Below are 13,524 nucleotides of genomic sequence, written 5' to 3'. Positions count from 1 at the left end.
TGGCATGCATCAGCCCCACCCTGACTCACCTCGGTGGGCGTGCCCGAGCAGAAGCCCCGCCCCTCACGCCGTCCCTCAAGGGCTCCAGCAGCTCCCCACGTGTTTTTCAGACCAATAGAATGCGGCCCCGCCCACAGCCGAGGCGGGTTGGCGGCCTCCAGCCCTATTTTGCATATTCATGAGGCGGAGCAAGGCCGCTGAGGGGGCAAACCTTGGAGAGTCATTCATGAAGAGCCGTGTGGCCTGGCCGGAAGGCGTCACTGGTGAGCCCAAGGGGAGGGCTCTTCCTAGCAGAAGCCGTTGGTGGCGTCGAGGGGCTGAGGTGAAGCTGAGGAGAAGGAGGCGGGGCGGAGGCCGAAGCCCCGCAGTGCGCACCGGGCGCCCCAGGAGGAAGGCGTGCGTTCGGGTGGCATTCTGTGGTCAGACTTCTCTGTTCTTTTCCCTGGAGAGGTTTGCTCCGAAAGTATTTCGTGGACGTGGACAGCTCTCTGAGGAAAAGTGTGATCGCGGAAGAGGACTCGAAGCTTCAGGTAACAGGGAGGATAATGAAAAATTTCACACCTTACAAACAAAGGGGAGGGTTGCGGTGCTGAGAAATGGACTGGTCCACCTTGAATTTCCACCATTTTAATAGCTGTGATTCAGGTCTCCTTTGTTAAGTGAAATAAACCAGACTCGGAAAGACAAATACCACGTTTCCCCTCATACTGGAATCAGTATTTAAAGTTACGCATACACGATATGAGTACTGAATGGACTGTGCAGTAAGTGCTTCGTCTGCTCACCTACTGGAGTCCAAGTGCAAGTGTGGTTCTTGCCCCTGCAAGGGTGTTAGATTTCTTTAGGACGATAACCTAATTTCTGTTCAGCAAACCGTAAGTCTCTTGGCGTCAAGGACCATTTTTTACTTTTTATAACCCTGTGTTTTGCCTGGAACATTGCCACTGCACAGTAGATGTTGAATGAATGGATAGTGGAAATAGCATGAAAAAAGACATTTTAAAAAGCAAAGAGCATGAACAAATGCCCAGTTTACACAGTGGGAACCAGTTAATCTAAGTAAGCATAAAGTAGCAGAATTGTCAGGGACAAATGGGATTTATTAAAATGGTGACTAATAATTTGAAGCAAGCTCTGCAAAAGGGTTAGAAGGGAGAACTTGGGTAAACCAGCTTCTCTTTCTGATCTTAAATTTCTTTTATTATGATTTTACATTTTGCTTTCTGTCATCTCTCCGAGCATGTGTGTTTTCACACTTGAAATGCATGTGATGTGCATTTGGAGGTCAGATATCAGTGCCTGACTTTTTTTTTTTAATGTTTTTATTTGTATTATTATTTTTAACTTGTATAGGTGTTTTGCCTTCGTGTGTGTATGTGGGTACCTGGTGCCTATGGAGGACAGAAGGTGGCCTCAGATTACCTGGGTCTGCAGTTGCAGATGGTTGTGAGCTACGATGTTGTTGCTGGGAATTGAACCCTGGTCTTCTAGAAGTCAGTGCTCTTAACCACTGAGATGTCTCTTCAGCTCTTCCACCTTTTTTTTTTTCTTTTTTGAGACAGGATCTCTGAATCTGGAACTCCCCAGTTGGCTAGAATGGCTGGATAGTATGCACCAAATACATTTTTATGTGTGCCTCCCAGAGCCGGGGTTATAGGTGCACAGCACTATGCACAGCACTATGTTTTCATCACATAACTTAATATGGGTTTCATTTCTTTATTGTCCTATTCTTTCTATAGAGAACCCACATTTAATTTATAATTTATACTCACATATAGCCTGAGATTAAGGTTGAAGCCATGTCCTGACCCTCCATCCTGTCTTCATTTCCTCCCGAGGTTTTTCTCTTGTCCCAGCATCATTTATTGAAGAGACTATCCTTCTTGCAGCAGGCAGGCAGACAAGCATGACTCTGAAGCAGTAATCAGAACTTATGTCATCATCTACAAACACAAGACAGAAGGAGAGGGAGGAGGGGGAGGGAGGAGGGGGAGAGGGAAAGATAGAGCATGAATGTAAGAGCATGAAAGAGATAACATGAGACAGCAAAAGCAAGTGCACACCTCCTCCAAGAAGGCCACACCTCCTGATCCTTCCCAACAGTTCCACCAACTGGGCACCAAGCATTCAAACATAAGAGCCTATGGGGACCACTCTCCTCCAAACTACCACAGACAATGAATCAAAACACATCAGGGGTATTCTCTGAGAGAGACTGATCGCTGAGCTCATACATACCTCCTGGGACTCTGGGCTTGTGAGCTCAAAAATTAATCGGGTTGTACTTGAATAGGAGACCTCCATAAGGCAGCTGTTGAAAGAGAGAGAAATAGCAATAGCAGAGTAATTAGAGGTGAAAAAGATTTTGTCTACTTTGAAAATCAGTTGGACCTTTTTACCTTCTTGAAATAAGCTCCTTCTAACCCAGAAAGAGGCTACAATATGTGGAAACAAGGACGTAAGCCAACAGCTAGGGAGGCACTGATAGTTTTCATGTCGATGAAGTGAAACCAAAGGACAGTTTCATCTGGGGAGTCAGTGTTGCGATGCTCCTTCATCCAACTTCTTGTGTTTTAGGCTCTGGGTAATCCAATATTTTCTTGGGATCTTGGTTTCCTAATCTATAAGGATAGATATTTGAAACCGATGATATTTAATGTTCTCTAACTTTAAATTTCATGATTCTCTTCTGGAACATTAATGCTTTTTCTAAAATATTTATTTTGAGTACATGTGCATGTGTCTATATGAGTTTATGCACATGTGTGTTTTGATGCCCATGGAAGCTGGAAGAAGGCATAAGAGCCACTTGGGGCTAGAGTTACAACATGAGCCTGCAGACCTAGGATTTAAACTCATGATTGAGCAATAAACACTTAACTCAAGCTGTCTCTTTAGCCACTTAGATCCAAACTCTTTTGTATTCCTTCATTGAGTCAGTAGATGTTTATTGAGCACCTATTTTGTTCCAGAACTGTGGTGATTCTAAGGATTAAAATTTACCTAAAAGTCACAGATTATGTAATTTACCTTATGTCCAGAGTAGGCAAATTAGTAGAGATGAAAAGTAGATTAGACTCCAAGTATATTGGCACATGATTGAAACCCCAGTACTTAGGCAGCTGAGGCAGGAGGATCATGAGTTTGAGGCTTGCCTGGGTTACATGGTAAGACCCAGGGGCTGATAGGCTGACAAAAGAAAGATGGGAGTGATTGCTGACAGACATGGGGTTCTTTTAAAGTTGATGAATTAGATAGTGTTGATGGTTATATGACTTGGAATTGCACTTTAAAAACCCTTTAAAGCCAGGATGTGTTGGCACATGCCTTTAATCCCAGTACTTGGGAGGCAGAGGTAAGTGGATCTCTGTGAGTTCAAGGCCAGCCTGGTCTACAAAGTGAATTCCAGGATTGCCAGGACTACACACAGAGAAGCCCTGTCTTGAACGACCCCCCCCAAAAAAACTTTTTAAAAATACCAAGCTTGACATATACAGTTTTACTCTTGACTCACAGTAGATAGTCAATACACAAAGTAGGTATAGTATGTATTGCAGTTGGAACATAATGAATTTAGCAGAGGTGGTAGTGGAAATCAGGGCTTTGTTCCTTGAGAAAGTAAACCATCTTCAGTAGATAAGTAGATCTTTGAAGTAGAAGAGGATGTTTCTGACCAGGAGAGTATTGCCAAAGTCTGAAAGCCACAGAGAGTAGAGGTGAACTATATACAAATGGCTGATGCATAAAAATACAAGGGAAATGACTGAAGAGGTTAGGGAGGCATGAGGAAGATCTGAACTATGACAAAGAGTTTTTCTGAGGGTAGCAGAATAGCTACATAAATACTTCAGTTTGGAAATAATATATAATCAAGATTGTAATTAGAAAAGTCTGGCTGCAGTATGAAACACAGAACAGAGATGGCTGAGTACAACAACAGGTAGATGGGGGGTTAGAGTAATTCAGGCAGAATATGAGGCTGATCTGACCTAAAGTAGAGATGACAGGCCCAGCGTGGTGTACACTCTTGTAATCCCAGCACTTAATAAATGGAGGTAGCAGAATCACCTCAAGTTCAAGGCTGTCTGGGCTGCATAGCAAGTTCTAGGAAGTTGGGGCCATGTAATAAGACCCTATCAAAACAACAGTAGGGGGCTGGAGAGATGGCTCAGCATTATACAACTGTCTGGGAATTTTGTTTCAGGGGATCTGATATCCTCATATCAAAGTACATTAAAAAAATTTAAATAAATTATTTTAAAAACCCAACAGAAATAGTAGTAGCATCGATACTAACAACAAAAGAAGATTCCCCCCCCCCAATAGAAGTTGTTAACAATGTGCAGAAAGTGAATGTTGACACATTTGAGAAATATTAAGTTGCTTGAACAAAGAAATAGGAAAAGAAGGCAGAGTTGAGTCATACATTTTCAGATTGAGTGATTTAAATATTTGATGAGTGATTCACTAGCATTCACATTTGGATGTGCTAAGGACATCAAAGTGGGAATTGTCTAATGGATAGAATTATAGGTGACTCCTAGAGTGACCTGGGCTGGTGCACATATAAAAATCATTAGAGTAGAAATAGTAATTGAAGAAATGGGAGTACAGTTGTTTGTTTAGAAGTTAAAAATAAAAATAGAAGACAGTAGGACAGAAGCTTGAGGAATACCAAAATGGTAGGAAGAAAATAGGCAGGGAGGGAAGATGAGGACAGTGGAAGGGAACTTGGAGTCTGGAGAAACCAGAAGAGAGACGAATGCATTAGACTAATAGGTGTTTTGTTTTGTTTTTAAAGCAAACATGCCTTGTTATGTTTAATGCGAAAGTGTTCCAAGTAACATATTAATTTAATAAGTTTAGCCTTGAAATAACTGTGAAGTAGTCACTGTACATGTTTTAATATGCAGATGGAGAAATTGAGGCATCCATCTTGTCCAAGGTTACATAATCAGTGAATTGCACACTGAGATGTAATCTTAGGCAGTTTTGTTTCAGAAAGTCCCTATGTTTAATTCCGCCCTATGTTACTGCTCCAGATGTACACTGAGCAAGACCCGAAAAATTGGATCTATGTTTGTGTTTACAAAAAAATCAGATTGCAGAGAAATGAATTTAGCTAGAGTTATACAACTTCTAAGTAGTAGAACCCAAATTTGAACTCAGATTTCTTAATCCTTAAGTCTTATTTCTGTTAGATAATACTGTTGGTTTTCTTATATACCCATTTATGTTGCATACAATTTAATTTTACTTATTTTATAAATATTTTTAATCATTTGTCAGATGCAACAATCCCAGATGTATTGCTTTTCAATGATATTAATTTAATCTGGGCCATGCATATATTCTAAAAATAGAGGTGCATAACAGTGCATGGTGGTATAATTGACTGATGACTGTTTTTAAGTCTTGAATCTCTCTCTAGACATGCCATGAGAAATATATTATGATTATACAGAAATTGTTTGAAATCCTACATATAGAAAGTGATTTAAAAAACATCGTTACTCATATTTATTGCTTCCCCTGCAGGAGGTCATATTCTAATGGGTTAGAACTGGAACTTAAGCCCTGATTCCTACTTTTTTTTCCCTTTATGATTTACTTATTTATGTATATGAATGCTCTATCTCCATATATGCTTGTGTGACATTGTAAATGGATTTGAGCCACTATGTGGGTTCTGGATACTGAATCTCAGTCTTCTTAGCTGCTGAGCCATCTCTCCAGCCCACCTTCTTCGTCTTCTTTGTTTGTTTGTTTGAGACAGGGTTCTTTGTATTGCTTTGGAGCCTGTCCTGGAACTCACTGTGTAGACCAGAGTGGCCTCGAACTCACAGAGATCCACCTACCTCTGCCTCTGCCTCCTGAGTGTTGGGACTAAAGGCATGTGCCACCAACACCCAGCTGCCTTCCTTATTTTTTTTTTTTTAAATGTAAGGGAGGCAACAGATGTGCTGTTGCCAGGCTTGACAGTTCCATTCTGAAGACAACAAAAGAAAACAGCCTTTAAGGACTACTCGAGGACCTTTAGTGTAATAGTGTTGCCTAGTGCTGTTTTGAAGAAATGATTTAAGAGAAATAATATTTGCTTATAGTATCTATCACCACCTTGTGGCACTGTCTTCAAATAATTCTAACCTCTTGCAAAAATCTTCTAGAATCTTGCCTTACTTGCTAATATAACAGGTAACAGAGTGTCTGAGTGAGCCAGAGTGGAATTTTCTTTTCTTTCTTTTTTTTCTTTTTCTTTTTCTCTCTCTCTCTCCCTCTTCCTCTCCCTCTCCCTCCCCCCCTCTCTCTCGTGTGTGTGTGTGTGTGTGTGTGTGTGTGTGTGTGTGTGTGTGTGTGTGTGTGTGTGTTTGTTTCCAAGACAGGATTTCTCTGTGTAGCTTTGGAAACTGTGCTACAACTTGCTTTGTAGATCAGGGTGGACTTGAACTCACAGAAATCTGCATCCCAAGTGCTGGGATTAAAGGCATGAGCCTCCAACACCCAGCTCAGAGTGGAATTTCTTTAAATGGGTTATTACAAATAAGACCCTGATTGAAATAAAATTGAGGCCTTTAGAAAGAAAATGGAAGATTTGCTTAGAAAAATTCCACTGAAGCAAGAAGGGTGAAAAGTACACTTTTAATTCATAACTTTAAAACCTTTAAAATGGTGATTTAGTCTTTGAGGATAATTTTGGATTCCTACCCCAACTACATCAACTTTTTAACTTGACCCATTATGCATAATGTGAAACTAATCATGTCAGCTATTCTCAATGTATAATCTAGTAATGCTCAGCTGTCATGTGACAAAGCCAACCATTCACCATTTCCAAATATTCATTATAGTGAATGGAAACTCCATTGCTTCTATCCCCATCTCAGCCCTGATAACCTCAGTTCTACTTTTTTTCTGCACGTTTGCTTAATTTATTGTAGGTACTTCTGTACCTGGCTTTGCTTTTTTAAAAATACAACAACAACATAGTATTGTGCTTACAAGATTCATTTACATTCTGGCATGTTACCAAATTTTTATCTTTTTCTAAAGATTGAGTAGCCCATATATATAATTTTTATTTATCAATTAATCTACTCTTTTTCTGTTTTCTTTTCTTTCTTTCTTTCTTTTTTCTTTTCCTTTTTCTTTTTTCTTTTCTTTTTTTTTTTTTTTTTTAAGATGAAGACTTGCTACTTGGTCCAGGCTGGCTTCAAACTCCTGGGCTCAGATGATTGCCTTGCCTTAGCTTCCAGTATGTCTGGGCCTACAGAGGCATGCCACTGCATCTGGCTTTTTGTCCATTTGTCTAATGATATATGTTTGGATGTTTCCACCTTTTGATTGTGATGAAGAATGCTGCTATACGAATTAATGTATACGTTTTTGAGGTCCTCCCTTCTTCCCTTCCTTGTTTATTTCTTTTGGAGATGTACTTAGAAAGGGTCTTGCTGGATACTAGGGTAACTGGTTTAAGAATTTAAGAATTAAGAAAACAGCTAAATAGCTTCATACTGTTTTCCACTACTTTGTGTCCCAGCCAGCAGTGCATAAGGGTTTTAATTCTTGACCTCGTTGCTCACACTTACTATTTTCCTTTTTTGAATAGGTTTTGAGTTTGTAAACAAATCAGAAGTTAATCTAAGAAATGTTTTTGAGTCCTGCTATATATACACAAGAAGACAGTTACTCTTTGAGGGAATAACAAAGATGAATTAGATATATTGTTAAGTCTTTAAGGGATTTATAACTTACTTTTCTTCTGAGAATGTGTTTATGAATGAATAAAGTATCTGCCAATTTTTATTGGGTGGTTGAAAAAAATAATACAGAGACTTCATACTAGATTTAGGAAAAGCTTGAAGTGAAAACTTAAATGGTTGTTAAAATTACTTGCCAAATTAGTTAATTTATATAGCTCTCATTTGGAAAATTAAGAGTAAGAATTTTTCTAGTTCAGATTCATTTTCATAATTTTTGATAGGGCCAGGTAGAACTATTTTATCTTCATTCTCCCTTTGTGCTTTCTAAATTGAGCTTGGTAAATTTCTCTTGAAATAGGACAAGTCTGAGAAGCAGTCTATATTTAACCTTACTTGACTTTAAGTTTTGATTTTAGAATTTTTTTTTCTTTGGAAAGACAAGATAGGAAGTATTATGTTAGATCAAGTCTGTAATTAATATTTTAACAGGTTAGAATTGTTGAAAGAATCCTGGCGTACTGTGACGATGGCTACTGCTCAGCTCGCTTACGACACCAGAACAGTAAAGGCATCTAAGGTATGTTAAGAATTAAGAGAAAATCAGTGACCACTTAGTGAATTACTTAATTTAAAATTTACTTAGCAGCAGTTTTATCAGTTAATTGGCACGTAATACTCTGGGAAAACATGTCTTACATTTTAAAGCCTGGTGGACTGGGGATATTTGGAAAATTAAGACCAATTACATAGTTACTTACAGGATGCTTGTTTCATGTTTACTAGAGTAAAAGAAATCAGAAACAAAGAGATGTTTAAAGAGAATGGTCCTTTGTTAGACATCTACTTCCTGAAGCAATTAGGAAACTTGTGATGTAATTTCAGAACTAAAGAGGAGAGCACTGAGAAGCTTTGATGCTCAGAATCTGGGGGAGAATGTATTAGTCACTTCCTGTGTGGTGACAAAACATGAGATAAACTTAAGAGGAAGAAGAGGAATTTATTTTGGCTCATAGTTTCAGAAGTTGATTTCACTGTTCTTGACTCAGTGTCAACGTAGAACATCATGGGGACATGCAGGGGAAAATACACAGGAGAGCAAAGTGGCATTCCATGGTGGCCAGGAACAAAAGTCTGGTTGGGGAGGAGACACACTGGTAATCTAATATCATCCCATTAGATGCTACCTCTTAAAAGTTCTACCATCTCTCAGTAGCTCAACAGGTTGATGACCATGCCTTCAACATTGGGGGACATTTGCAATTCAGACGTAACAGGCTACATACAGTATGTCAGGCCAGGAAACCTTGCTGGATTTACCCAGGCTAGTTTAGCATATCCCAGAACAGTCATTAATTCATCATTTATTTATTAAGTTTCAATATACTATATATGCAATAATGTGTTTTTATGAGAAAATACAAAAATGATCTTTATCTCCTTAGAAGGTTGTAATTTTATTAAGAAAAATAAGGTTTATGGTAATTAAGCTGATATTACATATATTTATAAATATTTACATATATGTGAAAAAAAGTGAGAGGCTGAGGCAAGGAGAATTGTTACAAGCTTGAGACCAGCTGGGCTACATAGTGAGTTCCAGGTCAGTTTAAGCTAGATTGAGATGCTGTTTCTGCCTCACAACCCACAAAAGAATTCAAAACTGTGGCAATGCTTTATTCTGTAGTTAGTGCCAGTGCCAGGTCAGAAGGTTTGTTTGAGTAGAAGAGTGAGCACAGTACTTGTTTTAGGAGCATTAAATTATAGCAGAGAGAGAGAGAGAGGGAGGGAGGGAGGGAGGGAGGTTTGAAATTGAAGGAGAAATCAGGCATGAAGCAAGCAGTCGACTTTCTATCTTTGTTCCAGTCTGCCCCCTAAGCCAATGCCTAATCTCATCTAATTTCCTAACCCTGTGCTCACTCCTGTGAGAAACCTTGAACTGGCTATGTGAACTGCAGTCCACAAGGGAGGCATTGGATTTTTTGGTTTGGCCTTATCTTTGTTTGGGTTACACGAACTGCTTTTCCCAGTAAATTTCAAGTGACAGTACAAACAATGATAATAACCACAGAAGTCAATATTTATTTAGCACTTAACTATATGCCAGGCATTGTGCCAAGGGCGTTATGTTATTATTTCAATTAAACCTCTCAATAAGGAAGAAAATGAATAGAGCAGTGGTGGCACACTCTAATCCCACCACTCAGGAAGCAGAGGCAGGAAGATCTTTGAGTTTGAGGTCAGTCTGGTCTACGGAGTGAGTTCCAGCACAGCCAGGGCTACAGAGAAACCCTGTCTCAAAAGAAAGAGAGAGAGAGAGAGAGAGAGAGAGAGAGAGAGAGAGAGAGAGAGAGAGAGAGAGAAACTAAAGCTTGGAGAAGCAAACTAACCAGCTCAAGTTCACACAACTTAACAGTTAAATTGTCAACAGCAGCATGCTTTACTACCAATATGTGATTTAACCTATTTCCATATATTACATATTTACAAAAACATCACCAGTAACATTTAAACAATTGGACCAGCTGAGATAAGGAGAAAATCCCTGGAGAAACAAAACTGCAGAGGCTTTTCCAGGCATTGATCATTGTTACTATGAATGGCCTTTTAGTACCTGTCTTTATACTTTCAAGTTATTTAGCTTTACAAATGAGTTATTCATATTACCTTGCCATTTTGGAATGTTTTAGTGTTGTTACATGCATTCCATGTCAGCTATTATCCAGTAGCTCAAAGGAACCCTAGCTTCTCAGGATCTATGGGTTCAGAACCCCAAAATTTCTTTTTACTGTTTAGAAGTACACTACATAGCCCAAGCTCACTATGTTGTTCAGGCTGACCATGAACTTATAGTCTTTCTCCTTCTGCCCCTAAATACTAGGATTGCAGATATGAATAACCATGGCTGACCTAAAAAAGTATTAAAATACCTTTAAAATAACAGAATATGATGTGATTTGACAAGAATATGAAGTGGTAATTCATTGTCATTATATAGACTACTAAAGGAGATTTTTTTTTGTTGTTGTTGTTTTTATTTTTGTTTTCGAGACAGGGTTTCTCTGTACTGCTTTGGAGGCTGTCCTGGAACTATCTCTGTAGACCAGGTTGGTCTTGAACTCACAGAGATCTGCCTGCCTCTGCCTCCTGAGTGCTGGGACTAAAGGCATGCTCCACCAATGTCCGGCTAAGAAGATTCATCTTACATATGGCAAAATCATATTAGAATATCCAGATGTTCTAGGACCATGTCATGTTTGTGGTCTTATTTTTGTCTCTGTGTGCACTGTTTGGAAGTTCCTTTTGATCTGAAGATCTTTGTGAGTAGTAACTGCCCTACTCTAGTAACTTTACTAGAATTATTAGATGCCCAGCAGTTGAGCTATATAATGCAGTAAAAGGATACTTGTAACTTGCTAGCTTTATGAGCTAGCAGATCACTTATCTTTCTAGATTTCCCTTTAGTGCCTATGACATGAGTACATTGAATTAAATGAGTTCTAAAGTCTTTCCAATTTAAAAATATTGTGTAAAGCTCCCCCAAATTAGATTATATTTAATTAACTTTAATTTGATAAATGTCTTAGTTACTTTTCTTGCCATGATAAGATGCCATGACCAATGCAGCTTATAGAAGGGAGAGTTTAGTGGGGACTTAATTACAGTTTCACAGGTGACATGGGAGCATGTCGGCAGGCAGGCAGTAGCTGAGATCTTATATCCTGATCCGTAAGCATGAGACAGACAGAGAGAGAGAGAGAGAGAGAGAGAGAGAGAGAGAGAGAGAGAGGCACTCTAATTGAGAATGGAGATAGGCTTTTGAAACCTCATAGTCCACTCTCAGCGATACACTCAGTGATGCACCTCTTTCAACTGGGTCAAAGCATCAAACATATGAACCTATGGGGGCAGTCTCATTCAAACCACCACAGTGAGGAAAGAGAGACTTGAAAAAAAGATTTTATTACATGAATTCATTAATTTTATTTATTATGTATGTATGTACATACTTAATTATATATGTGCCTGGTATGCTGCCTGTTATGACAATGACACAAGTTAGAGTCATCAGAGTGTAGGGAGTCTCAACTAAGAAAATGTCTCCAGCTGAGTGACACTTGCCTTTAACCCCAGAACTATGGAGCCAGGTGGAACACTGAGTTCAAGGCCAACGTGATCTACAGAGCAAGTTCCACGACAGCCAGGGTTGCATCTCAAAAAAAAAAAAAAAAAAAAAAAAAAACAGAGGAGAGGAGTAGGAGAAAGGAGGGGGGAGGATGAGGGAAGGAGGAGGAGGAAGAGGAGGAGGAGGAGGAAGAAGAAGTAGAAGCAGTAGCTTTTATAAGATTGGGCTATAGGCAGTCCTTAATTAGTAGATATTTTCTTAATTAGTGTTTCATGGGGCTGGTTCTATAAGAAAGCTGGCTGAGCAAGCCATGGGGAGCAAGCCAGTAATCAGCACTTTCTGGGATCTCTGCTTCAGTTCTTCTCCTGACCTCCTCCAATGATGAACAGTGATGTGGAAGTATAAGCCAAATAAACCCTTTTCCTTCCAATGTTAGATTTGGTCATAGTGTTTCATCGCAGTAGAAACCAAAACTAAGAAATCAAGTATGGTGGGTGAGCAGTGTGCCATGTGTGCTTGCATAGCTCAGTTAGTTGTCAGCTTGCATTAGTAGATTTCTTTCCACTTTTTGGGTCCTGGGGATGGAGCTAAGGCCATCAAGCTTGATGCCCTTACACAAGGAACCATCTTGTTGGCCTAGAAAGAAAATTCTAGCCTGTTTATTTCTAAAGTTCTGACATATTAGTGTAGTCTTATTCCAGTAACAACAGGAAAAGCTTATTCTGTCCCTACATTTTGGAATTTCCCTAACTTGACCAAATGCATTTTATCATTTGGAGATTTTCTGACAACAAAAAGTTCTAAGGATGATTTGGTCTTAAAAAGAACTTTGTGAGCTTTTTAGGACTAGTAATTTGTCGTTAATAATCTTGGCAGGGCTCAGCAGACCTCTAAAATATTTCTGGTAGTCCCAGAGACAAAATTAAAAAACAAAAATACTAATTAAAGAAGAAAATTATTATTAGACTTCCACAGATTTCCTGTTGTTTTAAAGATTAAATACAGCTTCTTTAATATGGTGTCCTAGGTTTCCTGCACGTTGACTTCTGTTTGACTCTCATGTCTACCCTTCTTGAACTCTGAGTGTTTGTTTTACTGACCTGACAGTCATGCCCCTGGGATGTCACAGCATTCCTGCCCTCTTGCCTGTACTAGGAACATTCTTCTTCTTTGCCGCTTGTCTTTAGGGCTCAGTTTAGTCTCACTTTCCCACAGCTTTCCTACCCAGGTAAACCACTGCTCATGTCTTGCGTGTGCAGCCTCTAATGTCTCTCCATTTATTTGATACCCAGTCTCTGCTCTTGTAGTTCAAGTTTTTTCTCTCTCTCCACCTGGGTTGTAAATTCCGTTAGAGTACATATGTTCTTTTTTGGTTTTCTTCTTCTTCCCATTTTTCCCCCCGACAGGATTTCTCTGTGTAGCCCTGGCTGCCCTGGAACTTGCTTTGTAATTGATGTTTTACAGATTAACAAAGTAATGCATGTTTACATAACAAGTGAAACTACACACATGCATACAGGCACAAACAAACAACAATAACAAAACCCCAAACCAATAAATGATTGAACTAGGGACCATAGAAGCATTTTATAGATTTTAGCCTATTTAATCCTCAATAAAGCAGGTCTTATTATTACCCCTATTTACAGATGAAGAGATTGAGTTACAAGAGAGATGGATTAATGCAGAATCAGATAT

General features: G+C 39.2%; 1 protein-coding gene across 1 annotated transcript in view; it reads left to right on the top strand.

Annotated features, from left to right (window-relative positions):
* The first annotated feature begins 512 nt into the window (after positions 1-512).
* The window catches only part of Hormad2 (HORMA domain containing 2), a 34,770-nt gene continuing 21,758 nt past the window's right edge, over positions 513-13,524 (top strand). Inside the window, exons 1-2 of the mRNA XM_051200348.1 lie at positions 513-530; positions 8,193-8,280. Of these exons, the coding sequence (XP_051056305.1) occupies positions 8,230-8,280 (51 nt within the window). The 5' untranslated portion in view covers positions 513-530; positions 8,193-8,229. The remainder of the gene's footprint in view (positions 531-8,192; positions 8,281-13,524) is intronic.

Source organism: Phodopus roborovskii, unplaced genomic scaffold, assembly GCF_943737965.1.
Source record: "Phodopus roborovskii unplaced genomic scaffold, PHOROB, whole genome shotgun sequence".
NCBI lineage: Eukaryota > Metazoa > Chordata > Mammalia > Rodentia > Cricetidae > Phodopus > Phodopus roborovskii.
The sequence above is the reverse complement of the archived record's forward strand: the minus strand, read 5'-3'. Positions and strand labels throughout refer to the sequence as shown.